We start from the raw sequence: 18,778 nt of genomic DNA, 5'->3' as shown, positions 1-18,778 counted from the left end.
GGAAAACCAAGGTTTAGATAAAGGACGAGATTTTAAAGTGGAATGTGGGATAAAGGATTGGATTCCTGCAAGAATAATTTCACTGACACGATCTGAGCAAACGTTGACATCAGAAGTTTTGAAACAGTAATCTGACCAAGGAAAAGAAGAAAAGAAGTCTCGCAGGTCATCCCATTTTGCATTCTTGTAATGCCAAACAACACGAGGTTGGGAATAGCCATGAGATACAGGTTCCATTGGAGAAGAGACAATCACCAAGTTGTGATCTAAAGTGCATAAAGGACCTCTCACTTCGGCCGTGTACTTAGAAGGGTTGTTTGTGAGAAAAAGATCAAGTTTATTGGCTGTATGATTAGGATTGTCCAGTATTCTTGTAGGTAAAAGGAACAATCTGTGCAAGGTGATTAGTAATTGCAAAAGCCTCAGCATCTCGACCTGCTGGGTCGGTGTGCCTAGAATATGGAAGCCAGCTAGAGTTGTGAACATTAAAATCACCAAGCAAAATTACCTCACTGTTAAGAAAGTTGGACTGGAGAAAGTCAAGTTGCAAAGAGAGGAAGTCAAAGAGCTCCAAGTGATTAGTGGAGTTGGGAGAACGGGAGACACAACAGATGAATTTGACACAATGAGGTAGAGAGAGATTTTAAGCCAGAGAAGATCATACATATAAATTATCAGGTGACACAGAAGACTGTGGGAGATATAGGCTAGTCTGTAATCAAGTCAGAAAGGAGGTCAGCAAGCGAAGGCAGATTACGAGAAATCTTTGGCAAAGGATGCAAAGAAAAACAACAAAGATTTCTTTACTTACTTACTAATTGGTCCACTTGATATCAACAGTTTCGCTGTTGATGATCCTGCTCAGATAGCTGACAAACTGAATGAGTATTTTGCATCTACATTCATACATGAGGAATTCTGTAGGAAAGTTTATAACAGAAGCTTATTAAACTCTAACAGGGAGCTAAATGACACTGTGAGCAAAGTGGAGGAGAAATCGTTGAAGTTAAACATAAGAAGGGCACCTGGGGATGGGATCTATCCAGTTATATTAAAGGAGGTGGCAAAGGAAGTAAGCAAACCCTTAGCCATAATTATAAGAGGATCGTTGGATTTAGGGGGGGGGGTTCCCCACGTACTGGAGATGTGCAATTGTACCGCCAATTCACAAAGGGTGACACGCGTAATTACAGACCTGTTAGTTTAACTTCTGTTCCGAATGGACTGGTTAAGGAGAATGGGTTTGTTTGTCTTGTTTGAATAATTTGATACTACAAAGTGGTCACAAAGGAACTGGATGTAAAAAATAATATTGATATCATATACTTGGATTTCAGGAAAGCTTTTCTTCTGTTGTACTGTACAAATTGGAGCAGTATAGCATTAAGGGCAAGTGGCAATCAATGGACACTGCTCTTTGTGGACTAATGTTATTAGTGGAGTCCCCCAGGGTTTGGTGTTGGGCTCATTGTTTTGCATATTTATCAATGATATTGATGAAGGTATAGCAGGCTTAATGTCCAAGTTTGCAGATGATACAAAGGTTGGCAGGGTTGTTAATGACAGTAATGACAGTATGCTATTGCAACGGGATCTAGAAAAGTTGGACAGATGGGCTGAGAAGTGGCAACTGAAGTTTAACATTGACAAATACAAAGCACTGCATATGGGTAGCAGTAACCCCAGAGAAATGTTCCAACTGTGTGGTACTAAGCTCAGGATAGTGGAGAATGAAAAATACCTAGGGGTAATTGTGCAGTCAGATATGAAATTTTCAGTGCAGACAGGCTGCCAGAGCAGGTCATTGTGTCGTGTCAATGATATAGGAATTTTGCTAGCAGACCTAAGGGGGTGATTATACCCTTCTATAAGGCAATAATTAGGCCACACTTTTAGTACTGCATACAGGTCTGGAGGAAGGATGTTGTAACATTGTTCCTGGTGATGGAATGATGAATACTACAAAATATTTGCAAATTTTGGAAACAGGTGTATTACTGCATGGAGCGACTCATGTGTCTTCCAACAGGATCTCGTACATTGCCATTCTTCAAGGGTTGTTAAAGCTTTCATGTAGGAAAATGGCATTTGTATATTGATTAAGCAGGTAATTCATCTGACAATAATAATATCGAAAATTATTGGGTAATTTGTAAAGGAAAACTGAGAAACATGGACTGTCCAACAAAAGTAAAAATGATTCAAGTTTGGTTTCATGACCAAGAAATGTCAAAAATTTATCAAAAACTGGTGGAATTTATGCCAAATAGAGTGAAACAACTTATTTCAGCCAAAGAAGGCCATTCTAATAAATGCTTTTATTTGTAAATAACTGACTTGTTTCCATTAACTTGTTCATTACTGTATATGCTGAATGTGATTTTCTTGAAATGCTGCCATATTTTATAATTGAACACAAGGAACTGCTTATTTAAAAAAATAACAATTTCAGTAAACATCAAAAACATTAGAATAAATATAAATATTATATATATGTATTTAAGATTAAATACAGTGTTCTATTTACAAACCTTCTACAATTCCGACCTTGACTTTAACCTTAAATTCAGACATAATGCTAAAAGTTTCTCTTGTATTTTGCACTTAGTAGCAGCGATCTAACTTCCTTTTGTTATACAATACTTGTTATTTCTGTATAGCAGATCACTCATGATGTATTTTTTACAAATATGATTAATTCTTTGGGGCAATAAAATGCTTCTTCTTAACATAGCCTAAATTTTGCTGATTCCTCCCTTAATGCTCAATGTCTACTTTTCAGAACACTAAACATGTGTGCAAGAATCTATTTCCAAACATTATTACTAAATAAATATCACCATTGTAAAATATTAAGATGCAACCATACTGGTCTGTTGCTGTGTCCTCTGCTCTACTTATTTATTCTATTACTATGATCAGATATTTCCACATTCCCTAAATACTAACTGACCATACTGTGTAGACTGCATGTTCTCCACATATGTGTTATTTGAAATCAGAAGTAGGCAGATTTTAGTGATAAACTGCACAGCTTTTGAGATTAGATTGGTGTTTAAACATGGGAATAATTAAATGAATAATATTATTAACTAAATTTGATTCTATTTGAACTTAATCATGAATTAACATTTTTATTTTTACACGGAATAGCTTCATGTGGCATGCTAACAGCTGCCATTACTAGATAGAGATAGTAATGAGTAGAGACAGAGACTGCCATTTAAAGAAAGAGATGGAGAGAAAATTCCAAATTTTATCATAATTATTTTATTTTAACCTTTTTCTTAATGAATATAAAGAATTTCTATAACTAAAAATATGAATGTGAACTCAGCAGAATTCCATGCCACTTTTTTTAACCGCAATGTACAAAGACAGAAAGAGAGCAATACTAATTTTGATCTTGCACATAAATAATCAAGACTTATTTGAATTAAATGTTTATTCATTTATAAACTGCATAATGATTTACACTGTATACTAAAATCAAGGTTAAATAGGCTAGAGCAGTGCTTCTCAAACTATCTGTGGTGAAGGACCAGTTTCTTTTATTTCCAATATGTAGCAGAATGACACTTTTTTTAAACAGAAATCATCGCAGATCAGTAATGAACTATTCGTCGCAGACCGGTAATGTCCAGGACGAATTTACAATTCGTCGTGGACTAGCACAGAAAAAAAAATTAGAAAACATTATAAAAAAATATTAATTAAAATAAAAGCTGAATTAATGCCAAATGTCTACTCTGCAGAGCAAGGATATAAGTATGCACACAATCAATTTCCAGAAACTATTATCAAACAAGAATCACCATTGTAAAATATTAAGATGCATCCATACTAGTCTGTTGCTAGTATGGCTGCATCTTAATGAATCATAAATGGAATGCCTAACATTGATGTACAAACCTGTTTCAACACATTCAACAGGACCTAAAGATAGACGAGCCTCTGCACCTAGAGTTGAGGTTGGTGGTTGCAGAACATAAATTTGGGTAATACCCAAATCTAATGGATCAGTATAAGTTCCTTCATCTACTCTCCAACGGTCATCAACACTGTCACAGTTACACAGTAATGAAGTGTTGGCACAGGTACGAGTATCACCACAATCACAATGACCTGACACTTTACTTCCAATACTAGTGAGATAGACATCTTTTGCAGATTTCATCCATGTGTACGATCTCAATCTGAAATAGTAACGTTAAAAAAATATATCAAAAATATAATTAGTATACACAGTAAAGCATGAATGTAGATTACAAAAAAAAAACTGAATTTATGTAGGGTTGATAATCATTATAAAATGAAAGCTTATAAAAAATTTTAGAAGAAAAAACATGATAAATGTATACAAATATGTTTTATAAAGTAATCAAATGATTGCCACAAAGAGGATCAAGCTAGATTTACATTAACAGATTCCAATAAAAATAAAGTTTACAATGCAAAAAAAAAAAAAAAAAACTAAATAAAAGATATACACTGTACGGATAGGTGGATAAGTCTTAAAATAGTAAGGCCTGATATCAACAAAACAATTTCAATTTTTCCAGCACAGAAACAGTTTGTCTCAAATTGTCCTGCACCATAGGTGAAACATAACAAAACAATTTCAATTTTTCCAGCATAGAAACAGTTTGTCTCAAATTGTCATGCACCATAGGTGAAACGTAATAATAACTTGACGAATAATTTTTATGTACCACTTTAGATCATGTTTATATACTAATTATAGTTCATTTTCAAATATTCCAATGCTGAAATATCTCAAGGTTCTAATCTTTTACCTACCTCTTGGCCCCTTGTATCAAACTTCAACTGATTACAATTGATTCCTAGCTATGTATATTAAGATGGCCATTTCTTAGCTATGTATTAAGATAAGTGATATGGCAAAGTACTGTAACATAAATCTGCCTAACTGTGGAATATTATTCACAGATCCGGAAAGGCAAACCAAAAATTCTGTTTTGTTCTGAAATAAAGAATACTAGGAAGCACTAAATTCTAATAATCTGTTTGAGAATATCTGAAATTTCTGAAAACAACCACACCTATTCCAACATCACCACCAGTTCATAAAATGTTGATTTCAGGCTGTTTTGTCTTATCTACCTTAACATAACCTGTTCTCTTCACAGTACATACACTCTCTGACCACTTTATTAGGACCATGAACTAACAATATGTTGGACAGCACCAGTCCAAATCACCACACAGACATGACATAAACATAGAGTTAACAAGGTGTTGAAAAGTGACATGAGGAATACTGGGCCATTCAGTTAACAAAACTGTTCTCAATTCCTGCAATTGTGGGCAGAGGACTGTACTCATGAACACTACAATTTCAGTTGACACCAGATGCTTAAGGAATGATTATGACACAGGAAGGATTTAAAGTCTTTCTTGTGTTCCTCAAACCACTTTTTCATATGTTTGATGCAATGGATGGTTGCATTGTTACTTTGAAAGTACCTATCCATAGGTATAAACAAGAGCTGCAAGGTATCTGATCCAAACAATGTTCTGATATGCTCTAGCATTCACACTACCCTTCAGTGGGATCTGAGAACAAAATGGAGGAAGCCATGAAAACATGTACTGCACCATTAAACTATCTACACAGCCTGTACTATTGTTATAGTAGTAATGGCAAATGATGCAAGAAAGTAAACTTTTATAGCATCAGCCAAAAAAAGTTCACCCATTTGTACACTGCAAAAATTTGTCTATTTCTCCCTAGAATTTATTCCATCCATCCACTTTCACAACAAGATGGAAGCCTGTTCCAACAATCAACCACTAGCTGGCTGAAGGCAAACCCCCACACACATCTATCTTGCACCCATTCTTCCTCAACTTGAATTTATGGCCCCTCATGTATGTATGTATGTGTAGTCTCAGCAAGTGTAAAAATACCATTAGCATTCACCTTACTTAATCCATTCAAGGCTTTAAACAACTCAATCAGATCTCCCAGAAAGTGCCTTGTCTCAAGATGCTGAATTTTCAGAACTGTACCTTTATAGGTAAGAGCACTCTTTTGTTCTTCCGCTCACCAAAACAATTCAATCAGATCTCCCAGCAAGTGTCTTGTCTCGAGATGCTGAATTTTCAGAACTATAGCCTTTATAGGTAAGAGCACTCTTTTGTTCTTCAGCTCACCAATCTCGTTGCCCCTCTCTGTACTCATTCCAGCAGATCTATATCCTTCCTAAAGTGAAGCCTCCAGACCTGTGTATAGTTCAGACATGGTCTTATACAAAGAGATAACCACATCCTTATCCCTGCTAGAAAAGTTTCTGAATATCATTGACAAAACACCATGACCTGTCTTGGCAGCATGTCTGCACTACTCAGAGAACTTCATGTCTGACTACACAATTACCCTCAGGTCTTTTTCACTTTCCATTACCCTGGGTGTGAGTGTTATACAACAATACATACAAGTACAGGAGTTGTACATCCAAACATTGGACACTGTTTGCTACAATGGTTACAGTAAGCAGGAAGATATTCTGACACATTGCTGGAGCTCTGGTAGTATCAGAACATCAGAATGGGAGGATCAATGGATCTGCCAACTTTGGGACTGAGCACAGAAAGGCCAGAACCACTGGTCTTATATTATCTTATGATTTCAACATAATGTTTTGCTATCAATTTGCCATCAATAACTTTAAATGATGGCTACCCCCCTCATGTTGAACACCAGATGTTGGCCTAGTATGCTGCTTGCCGTAGGCTGGATTACCTCCGTCCTCAAGTGTTTCCAGATGCATATACAGCCATTACCAGATTCCAAACAGAAAAATTATTCATCGTTAAAGACAATGTGTTACCATTCTTATCACCTAACAGCTCTTTTTGCAGAACTGAAAATGTCAGAATGGCATCAGAGGCAATGGACAGGGATGGCATTACAACTCGTAAATCTGATGGATTGTGACATCTGTCACTAGTCAGCAGATCCATCAATTCTCCTGTCTTGATATTCTTCTACCAGGGCCTGGAGCTGTTTATAGTGATGGATATACGATTACATATATCCATCACTGTAAACAGCATCCAATCATTCAAGCATCATGGACCTCACAAACAGTGATTTGCCATGTTGATCATCCAGCTTTAACAATTCAATAGTCCAATCCTTTTAGTCCATCAGCTGTAAATAATTTTGCTCTATTTGTGTAAAAGGTACTGCCCACCTCTTAGATAGTCATTTTCTCACTAACGATTACTTCCATTTTTTAAATGAAACTCAAAAAAAAATAAATAAATAAATAATAAATAATAATGAAAATAAAAATATTAAATTGAATTAAAAGGGCATCTTAATATATATACAGTAGAGCCCAGATAAGAAGTTTTTCAAGGCACTGTAGGTTTAGAACTTCTTACGTAGGAAAATTTCTTAGAGGAGAAAATGACCTAAGGGTATAAAATATTAACTATACAAATAAAACTGAAAACATACACATACATAAGTTAAAGATGATTTTTAAGTACTATTTTAGAATTTATAAATATTTTACCAGATTCCAGGTGCCTACGGGAAACATTTTAAACTGAGCATTCCAATTGCTTAATATTCTGTTCATTCAATTCATTACAAGTTGGAAGAATGAGCTTCTTTGGGGTTTCAATATATACCTTAAAAGGTCACAATTACAATAAGACAGAGCAACAATCCACTAAGTAATTCAGCAGAACTAAGTTAAGTTCTGCTGTTCAAAACCAGCAGAACTTAACACTTACATGGTCTATGTATCCAATTATGGATATCAATGAAAACAATTGCAATATGTCACTTCCATTATATCAAAATGTTTCGACTAAAAATGTTTTAGAGCTGAAAGCCTCAGATTACAGAAAATTCACCAATCGAACAAGTTAGTGCCAAGCATCATTTTAGTTCATAGTAAACAACCAAAGTAGGTGAAATGGCATCGTTTCTGTTATATCTCATATTGTGAATGCCATCACAATGCATATTGCACTACCTCCAATAAGCAAAGCTCCAATAATGGATTCTTGAATAGGCAACACTTTCAATGGATTCTCGGCAGATACCATCACCCCAGAACCCCTGGGTGGTATCTGCCGAGAATAAGTAAAATTTATTCATTGGCAAGGAGTTGCTTATTGAAGTTAGTGCAATATTTAGGCAACTCGTTGTGAAGGCATTCACAATATGAGATACATGTATATCAAAATCAATGCCATTTCACCTACTTCAGTGGTTTACTACCACTAAAATGATGCTTAGCACTAACTTGTTTGATTACCAAATGTTTATATTGTTTAATATTTTTTAATATAAAAATAAATAATTTCTATATTTAAAAAACATGCATATTAAGTGGAAAAACGTCATTAAAATAATACACTGCATATTCTTTATCAAGAACTTTTTATGCGCGAAAACTTTTTACCTGGGAAACTTCTTACGTGGGAAAATAATACATTACAACATATAGAGTTGAAATTGGGACTTAAGAAACCAAAACTAGTACATGGGAAAACTTCTTATGTGGGAATTTCTTATCCAGGTTCTACTGTATATACAGGAATTTTGCTAGCAGGGATAAGGAGGTGAGGTGATTATTCCTTTGTATAAGACAATGATCAGGCCACACCTTCAGTACTGCATACATATCTGGAAGTGTGTGTGTGTGTGATGTTTGCACTTACCCAAGAGGCATAATATGGCACTCATACTTAATGTGTTGTGCACACTGCTTAGAATGCTGTATGAGAGATTGAATCATTATAGGAGTAAATTCTCGGTACGTAATGTCAATATAAAATCCTTCCATTCCCATTTTTCTTATAACCTGTAAAGCATAAATAAACAATAAGAATAATCACATTAGTAGAATACATAATCATAAAAATATTTTTATATTAATATCTCGTAATTATAATTTCAAAATATTAAAGACACTTTTCTAAAAAAGAATAAAGAATGCTGATGACTGACAATCTGAATCCAGTTTTTGACAAATTTTTAAAAAGTGGCTGATTAAGATAAAAAATATACAGAGAATTCAGGTTATTTGGGCCCCCGGTTAATCGGGGCAGCCATTTATTCAGGAAAAATCATTAAGAACAGAACCCAATCGAGAAAATAGCCAGGGTTTACTTCGCTTAATTGGGACATGTCATTTAATCGGGACAGGAGGCTGCAGCACTTGAGATTACCCTATGATTGTCTCCAACCACATTACGTGGTTTGGTCTGATTTCTGGAGGTCACAACCATAAAACAATAAAAAGAATTAGAAGTCCCCTGTTTACTGGGTTTTTCTGTTATTGCAATCTATTATAAAAGGATAGTAAACTCGATCTTATTGAATTTGCGATAATACCAATAGCTGGAATTCTGTGGGTTATTATGGTGAAATGTGTTTACACTTCCATGAAATCTTCAATCATATAAAAAAATAAATTTTCAGAATCTTCTCTTCATTCCCATTTTTTAAGCTTCGTAACTTGTTACTCCGTTCTCACTTGCGCTTATCGTGTTTCTTGCAATTTATGTGTGGCATGCTTTGTTATTGATTGCTTATCTTTTTTACTGTTTTAAATTTTAAACCCTACCCACAAATGTTAGAGAACAGAAATATCAACTAGTTAGTATGTACATATTACAGTACGTATTAATTAAGTTATGCACATAAGAGTAAATTTATTTTTATTTTGCTAATCTATGGAAAATATTCTTCCAATTTTCACATATAATTTAATTTTTTAATTGGTAAGGTAATAAAGTAAATCTGTGCTTTATATCTTTACTTTTATAGCCTGTGGATAATATTCCTCCCATTTTCACTTATCAGAATTGCTGTTTAATAGAATTAAAATTCAATTCACAAATGTGATCACAATGACCAGCACATACTGCGTATTCTATAGTGCACAGAGTAATAATATCTGACTGCTCTCTGGTATAGTGAACGATACTTTATTATGGTGAGTCCATCATAACATGATTTTATCATATAGAAAATCAATTGTAAAGCTGTATTTTTAACTATTTAAGTGAAATTTCACATGACTGTGACAGCCAATTAATTGGGCCAAAATGCACCAGTCCTGATGTATCTCAAATAACTGGAATTGACTGTATATACATAAACACTTTCATACATGTGGATTAGAAAAAACAAAATAGGTTTTTACTGATATATCTCATTTACAAGCACAATTTAAACACTACATTATTATCTGGTGACACTTTGGAATTCTTTCTAAATCCTATCATCACAGCTAAATGGGGTTAAAAAAAAAATTAAAATAATAAATAAAAATAAATAAATAATAATGAAAATAAAAGTCTTAAATCGCATTAAAAGGGCATGTCAAAATGCATTATATATTTTTTATACATCTAAAGCATATATATATATATATACACTGGTGTTCAAAGAAAGTGTATCACCCCTTAAAATAGTAATTGTCATCAAAATAAAATAAGTATATGGAAATATTTGTTACAGATTGCATCAGATAAGATTTACATGCGTAGGTGATGATGTAATATTGCATCAGCTGTTACTTTCAGCTATATAAGCATGTTCTGAAATAACTGCAGTCATTCCTTACTTGTGTCAATGATGGTGAGTTACATGCAGTTGACGCCAAGAAGAAAGAGTGCTATTGTTGCTTTACGTGAGGGAGGATGTTCTTCCCGTCATATTGCTTAGACTGTCTATTATCAGCCAATAGTGAGTAGATTTCTTTCCAAACTCGAGAATACTGGTTCTGCTGATAGGGGAAAAAAGGAACCAGATGCAAACGAGTCTCTACGACAAAACAGAACCGCGTTTTGAAGCACTTATATGTATTAACTGTAAAACTGTAAAAAACTGTAAACCTTCTTTGTGTGAGTTGAAAAGAAAATGGGAAGAACATACAGGAGTGGTAGCAAGTGCAGTAACAGTCAGAAGATGCCTCTTCAAAAATGGACTTGTAGCCCATTGTCCTAAGAAGAAGAAGCCCCTCCTCACACAAAAAATGAAAAAGGCCCAATTAATTTGGTGTAAGGAGCATGTAAAATGGACCCCCCGAGCAGTGGAAGTCAGTTATTTTCTTGGATGGGAAGAAATTCAACCTGCATGGCTTTGATGGGAGACAAACAATTCACCATAGACGTGGTTAAGAATACCATCCAGATTGTATGATGTCTACGGTGAAATTCCCTACCAGCCAAATGATAAGGGGGTGCATTTCATATCGTGCATTAGGTCACCTGCAGTTTATAAAAGGTTCCGTAAATGCCAATGGATACCTGGCTATATTGGAAGGCAAATTGCTGCCAACCATTAGAGACCATTTCAACCTGCCAAGTAACTGCATCTTTCAAGAAGACTCTTCTTGTCATCGGGAAAAAAGTGTAAGTAGGCACTTCTGTAGTTACTTTAGCTTCATTTCTGCATTAGAGGTTCGACAGTAATGTATTTACATTTGTTACAGGTGAAAAAATGGTTGGAAGAACGGTCCATTACAACTCTTAGCTGGCCAGGAAACAGCCCGGACCTGAATCCTATAGAGAACTGTTGGCATCGTGTGGAATTTGCAGTTGCCAGAATGACTTATGAATTATGATTTCAGGAAGCCATAATTCATGTTTGGAACCATGAACTACCAGTTGATTATCTTCAGAAATTGATCTCATCAATGCCTCGACTGTGTGCTGCTGTCATCAGGGCCAGAGGCAGTTCAACTAAATATTAGATAATAAAACACGCCTGTGTGCTCTGGATTCATAATTTATTTATCTTATTTTTGTTACACAGAGCATTAAAATTATGATAAATGAATTAGCTTTCGGCTGGGTGGCAGCCTTCATCAGATTAAAATACTTTGAATGGCAGTTAGAATAGAGATGCACTGCCAGGATGGTGCGTGAGACACGTGGTTAATTGTTTGTTGATGTTTGTGGCTGTGACGTATGGTGGTGACGTGGCCAGCGTTTGTCTATGGACAGAATTACTGCTTCTGTGATGGGGTTAAGTTGACAACCACTGTTCCTGTTCAACGAGGTATCCGAGCATTTTATACTTAACGATTCCAACCAGGTGCGCCTTAAGTAATGGTGGGACTTGTCTACAACCACGACATCGCGGTGTGGGTCGATGTCGTGGTGGGTTGTCCAGACATTCTCGGCAATAGCTGAGTGTTCTACATCCGCCAAACGGATCGCCCTTTTATGTTCTGAGAGGCGTTTCTCGAGACGACGACCAGTCTCTCCAAAGTAGCAGCTCGTGCAGTCACGGCAAGAGATGCGATAGACCACACCACTCTGTAGAAGGGTGGGGACAGGTGTTTTTATGTTGGAAAGGAGAGAACGCAGTTTCTTGCTGGGAGTTGGATGCACTTCACCCCATGCGATCTTAGGATTCTACCGATCTGCTGTGACAGGTTGGGGTAGTATGGGATGAATGCCCTCGTGGAAGACTCGTCACTGTTGGTGTTGCTGTTGGTCGTCACGTTGTCGCGTGCTTGTAGATCACATCTGTTAAGGACATCGATGGGGTAGCCACACCTCGTAAGGTCTACTTTGACTCTGGTGATCTCTTTGCGCCTTTCATCTGCAGAGCTGGAGTGTGTCCAGGCGCGAGTTAGCAAGGTTCGGGCGGTTGAGAGGAGGTGGCCCCGTGTGTGTGTGCTGACTGGAAGTTGGTAAATTGGCCAGCACACATAGGCTTACGATAAACCGTTGTCTTCGCGCCGGACAAGTGTATCTAGGTATGGTATAGAGTTGTTCGACTCCAGCTCAACCGTGAATTTTATGAAGGGTGACAGTGAGTTGAGGTGGGTTAGGAGTCGCTGACTTGAGTCTCTAGGGATCACTACGAACACATCGTCTACGTAGCGACACCAAAAGGCGATGTGATCCGGTGCGTGTGTAAACGCACGTCCCTCTAACTCCTCCATCACGATGTTTGCTGTGACCGAGCTGACAGGGGAACCCATGGCTGTGCCATGTATCTGCTGGTAGATTGAACCATTAAACATGATTGCACCCCCTGTTAAGCACAGTTTGAGGGCGGCGGAAATGTCATCAGGCGTCAGCTTAGTTCTGTCGCTGAGGGTTCCATCATTGTCCAAGAGTTGTTTTGCGCAAGAGATGGCAAGTTCCACAGGGATGGAGGTAAAGAGTGATACGACATCGAACGATGCCATGACTTGATCTTGCGAGATGGATATAGTGCGGATCCTTTCTATGAACTCAACACTGTTGGAGACGGTGTAGGTGGTCTTGCCAACTAGAGGAGAAAGAAGTCTCGAGACAAATTTAGACAGCTCGTAAGTCGGTGATCCACAGCAGGATACAATAGGTCTTAGTGGCGTGCCTTCTTTGTGCACTTTCGGCAGGCCGTAAAACCGTGGGATCTGACACCCGGAGGCACGGAGGTGATTACGGGTTGACTGTGTGATTTTTCCCTTGCTTCAGCCAAGTGTTGGTGAGGATATTCACCTCTGACTCCCATCGTTCCAAAGCCTTGTTGGGGTCGATGGTTAGGGGTTTGTAGACGGTAGTGTCTCGTAAGAGCAGTAAGGCTTTCGCCATGTAATCAGTGTGGTTCATTACAACTGTCGTACAGTTGTCAACTTAACCCCATCACAGAAGCAGTAATTCTGTCCATAGACAAACGCTGGCCACGTCACCACCATACGTCACAGCCACAAACATCAACAAACAATTAACCACGTGTCTCACGCACCATCCTGGCAGTGCATCTCTATTCTAACTGCCATTCAAAGTATTTTAATCTGATGAAGGCTGCCACCCAGCCGAAAGCTAATTCATTTATCATAATTTTAATGCTCTGTGTAACAAAAATAAGATAAATAAACTAAATATTAGTTTGCACCTGGTGAACTTTTCATTTTGTTTTCCATTTAAAATGATAAACTGAAGCAAACTGAGGGCTTCTGATAACATTTCAGCCATAATTGTCGAATTTACCAAAACTGTTTTATAAAGGTTGTAAAAGCTCATTTTGGAATATTTTGAGAGCACCTGTCAAATATTACTTAGCTTTGCCTTAACTATTAATAAATATCTTTTGTTTATATTTCTATTTGTGATGCCAGTCATTAATGTAACGTATCATCCCAAAAAAAGGGTTAAAAATGTGAAATTCCTAGATAATGCACTTTGTTTGAACAGCAGTGTATATATACATATAAAGCATATATATATATATATATATATATATAATCATCAAGAATAATGCAATAGAGAAGTTATATGCTATAGGGGGAAGAAAATTAAGAATTAGATTAGACAAGACTGAATTATAATAACATGAATTATGGATCAGGGTCATTGCTATCGCAAAAGTACCCTACAGCCATAATGTATATATAAAATATTTTTAGTATAAAATACAGTAAATAGATGTTTATGCATAGAAATAAACTAATGAAAATACGGTGTACCCTGGGAGCGATATACGTTGTGAACGAAGGGGGGAAGAAAAGAACCGGAAAAAAATAATTGTAACGATAGAAAAGTAAACCAAATGAATTTTTTGAAGAAATAACCGAGGTGGAGATAGCATTGCAGAGTCTTTCATAATTTTTGTGTCTTCATCAGAGGTCATCCACCAAAATCATGAAAAAGACAGCAATGCTCTTACTTCTGTTTCCGACATGCTCTATATGTCAAAGTACACGTGCGAAAGTCCACGTGGTAATATCAATTTTAAATTTTGAATAAAATTTGAATAAAATTATACCAAATTTGCAATTACATAATGTGTTAATAAGGTATTGGAATTAAGTTCTTGTCATTCGGATATTCCTTGCTTTGTCATTGTCTTCACTTTTTCTACTTTCATAGCGTTCCACTTACTTCTGTAAGGTCATCCATGTTCTGTATGCAATACCTTATTAACACATTATGTAATTGCAAATTTGGTATAATTTTATTCAAATTTTATTCAAAATTTAAAATTGATATTACCAAGTGGACTTTCGCACGTGTACTTTGACATACAGAGCATATCGGAAACAGAAGTAAGAGCATTGCTGTCTTTTTCATGATTTTGTGGATGACCTCTGATGAAGACACAAAAATTATGAAAGACTCTGCAATGCTATCTCCACCTTGGTCATTTCTTAAAAAATTCATTTGGTTTACTTTTCTATCGTTACAATTATTTTTTTCTGGTTCCTTTCTTCCCCCCTTCGTTCACAACGTATATCGCTCCCAGGGTACACCGTATTTTCATTAGTTTATTTCTATGCATAAACATCTACTTACTGTATTTTATACTAATAATATTTTATATATATATATATATATATAAATATATTTGTGTGTGTGTGTGTGTGTGTGTGTGTGTGTGTGTGTGTGTGTGTGTGTGTGTGTGTGTGTGTGTGTGTGTGTGTGTGTGTGTGTGTGTGTGTATTTGAATTATGTTTAAAATAGTTGAAACTCAATCTTTCGTAATAAAAAATTATTTTATTATCGTTGCATTTAGATTTTCTAAATTATCTTGGAGTTTCTGCTACAATATTTTAACTCTTGTTACCCTTCTCTTCCCTCCCTGTTAGTTTGATTCATTATGTTTCATTTTGACAATTTTCACTCTTCTGTCTTGCCATGCTGCTGGCATTATTTTTATTTTTATTTAATTATCATTCTAATTTATATATTTTAAGCATCATGTAGAGCAGTGGTATCCAACCTTTTCGTGCATGGGGGCAGTATTCAAAGTTGTTTCGCGGCCACACAGAGTGATTGTGTCACATTTTCTATATTTTGTTACTCGTAAAAGGAAGTGTCTATTTTCATGTTACCTTTTTTTCTTTTCAAGCTATATATTAAAATAAATGCAAATTCACAGCACTTTTATGTGCAACAAAACTATGTCAGTGATTTATTTTTCAGATTTTATTAAAATTATAAAAATATTACTTACTTTTGTTTGTTTGTTTTTTTAAATACTTTTGTTTCTGTTTGAAATACTTCACTTTTGTTTTAAAAAAAAAATACTTTACTTTTGCTTTTAAATGCTCACTTTAGAAAATTTACAACCTAAAAAGGATCACTGCTTTTCAATATTAAGATGAATAAATATAATGATAAACCTAAAATTGAAATATTCGAAAATTTTATTAAGTACAATACGCAATAACATTTATTGGACAAAACTTAACATTTTAATGGGATGTTTCAGGCTGGATATTTTTAAATAATTGTTCAAAATTTGTTTGCAAATTTGTGACACCAATCTCAATACATAATGAGGATTATGTCCTGATGGAATTTCTCAATGGAACTCCAGGTCCTGATGGTATTTCTCCACTTGTTCTCAAAACCTGTGCTCCCAAACTTACTCTTGTTCTATGCCACCTTTATTCACTTTCTTATTTCAAAGTTATTTTTCCTTCAACTTGGAAATTTGCTCATATCCAGCCAGTTCCTAAAAAGGGTGACAAATCCCTCCAATTGCAATTACTTCTACTCTTTCTAAAGTAATGGAGAAATTGATTAACCCCAACTCTTAAACTACCTAGAAACCTTCCGTCTGATCAACGATCGTCAGTATGGATTACATCAGTGTCGATTCACTGGTGATATTCCAGCTTATGTTACCCATTGATGGACAAATTCAATGGAAAAGTTCAGTGAAACACAAGCAGTTGCTCTTTACATCTCAAAGGTTTTCGATCGTATTTGGCATAAAGGTCTTCTAAACAAGCTTCCATTTTATGGTTTGGCAACTGTTTTTTTTTTTTTTTTTTTGTAATTGGTTATCCAGTTTTCTCTCTGATCGCTCACTGAGGGTGATGGTAGATGGCTCTCTATCTTCTAACTTCTCCACTAATGCTGGTGTCCCCCAAGGTTCAGTTCTTTCCCCCACTCTTCTTCTATATTAATGACCTTCTTCTTCCATTGACTGGAAACCTATCCATAGTTTTGCCAATAATAGCACATTGCCTTCCATTTTCCAGTTGGAAAAAACCTTGCCCTTCTCAATCAGCTTCAACTTCTCAAATATCTGCAATCAATTCCTTAAATGCCGATATCCAGGTAATTCTCCAGTGGGGTAGAGACAGCTTAGTTGATTTCAATCCTTCTAAAACTCAGTTTTGTCTTATATCTTGCAAAAAAGGATTCTTCTGCTACTAGGCTTATCTTTGGTGACATTCTGATTTCTAGGCAAGATGATATATCTCTTTTGGGGATTACCCTGATTTCTAATCCCTCTTGGCACAAGCACATTACAAATATTGCTTCCTCTGCAGCTAAAAAACTTGGTTTTCTCTTTTGCTCTAAGCGTTACTTTTCTTTCAAACAGCTGTTCACTCTGTACAAATCGCAAATCCACCCTACCATGGAATATTGTTCCCACATCTGGGGTGATGCCCCCAAAACCTCTCTCAGGCTTCTAGATTCCATTCAGAAGAGGGCAGTTAGGTTAGGTTAATTAATGACTCATCGCTAACAGAGTCTCTCCACTCTCTGTCTCATAGACGTACTGTTTCTGTTGCATGCCTTTTCTAGAGATAATTCCATGGGCACTGTTCTGAATTTGTTTCTATAATTCCCGCTCTCTCTTTCAAAACAGTCCAAACATGTGCCACCGCCAGCCAACATCCATTTACTATCCAACTTCAGACTCACACAACCAACTTTTCATCTTCCTCTTATTCATTCAACTGCCATTTTCTGGAACAACCTTCCTTTATGCGTATTTCCTGAAAATTACAGTGTATTGTACAGAAGTTGAAGTCTAATGTCGAAAGAAGACGAAATATCTTCTTTCGTCTTCTCAACCTACAACCCATGCATGATAACTATAGGTTCTAATACCTCTCGTGTTTCATAAAAAAAAAAAAAAAAAAAAAAAAAAAAAAAAAAAAAAGCTAATCTGTTATTCCGTTTCTTTTTAAATATCTATTTGATTTTACGAGTGAAAAAAAAAAAAATCTGCTTGCAAACATATGTTGATCCAAACAAAGTAACCATTTTCATTTCATTTTCTTTTATTAGCGAAAAATCTTCAAATGGAAAAGCCTTGTAGAATTCAAATAGTTTATTTTTTCAGTCTATATACTTATTTTTGATTAATATTTTGGCTTGAAGATCAATAATTTCAAGTTGCAATCTGGGATTGTAATTTTCAGCCAAAGAAGTGAAGGGTTCTCATGGGATTTTATATCAGAAAATCAACTTTCAAACTTGGCAAAAAGTAATTGTAATAACAAAAGGCAACGATTCTTTGGAAATATGTTTCTCCTTTAGCTCAGTACAACATTCAAAGTGAACTAAATTGTCTTGCTCAACTGGGATTTAAATAATAACAACTTATTCTAAAATGATTTGATGTCACCAAACAAATCATACCAATTTTCCTTTCCCATGTAGTTTTAAATTAAGAGCATTTAAATGACTAGAAATGTATTATGAATTGCAAGATCAAACAGCCACTTCATATTTGATAGTTGTTTTATTGGTTTCCCTTTTTCTGTGTTGAAACATTCAGTGATGTTTCAACAGCCACATTAAAGCCATGTGATCTTGTAAAATTACAGTTGAAATAACCACATTCATAACGTGTTGGAAATCCAATATTTTCCCATAAAGAGCTTGATGCACAATGTAGTGAATTCCAATCGAAGTTTCAGCTCCAATATCTATAATTTTCTTGGTTACTCTACTCATAATCCAATGTTTTTACCAATCATATGTTTTGCACCGCCAGTTGTGACTCCTACCAGGTTTTTAATATTTAATCGTA

The 18,778-nt window shown here is 35.7% G+C and overlaps 1 protein-coding gene across 1 annotated transcript in view; it reads right to left on the bottom strand.

The window, feature by feature from the left end:
• The window catches only part of axo (axotactin), a 564,741-nt gene that overhangs the window by 313,127 nt on the left and 232,836 nt on the right, over positions 1-18,778 (bottom strand). Inside the window, exons 14-15 of the mRNA XM_090371184.1 lie at positions 8,707-8,849; positions 3,913-4,196 (exon numbers count right to left, since the gene is read on the bottom strand). Coding sequence (XP_090227310.1) covers positions 3,913-4,196; positions 8,707-8,849 — 427 coding nt within the window. The remainder of the gene's footprint in view (positions 1-3,912; positions 4,197-8,706; positions 8,850-18,778) is intronic.

The sequence above is a fragment of the Mastigoproctus giganteus genome, chromosome 4 (genome assembly GCF_048544385.1).
Source record: "Mastigoproctus giganteus isolate SK-2022 chromosome 4, ASM4854438v1, whole genome shotgun sequence".
Taxonomy (NCBI): domain Eukaryota; kingdom Metazoa; phylum Arthropoda; class Arachnida; order Uropygi; family Thelyphonidae; genus Mastigoproctus; species Mastigoproctus giganteus.
Note: the sequence above shows the minus strand (reverse complement) of the source record. Positions and strands in the feature narration are given on the sequence as shown.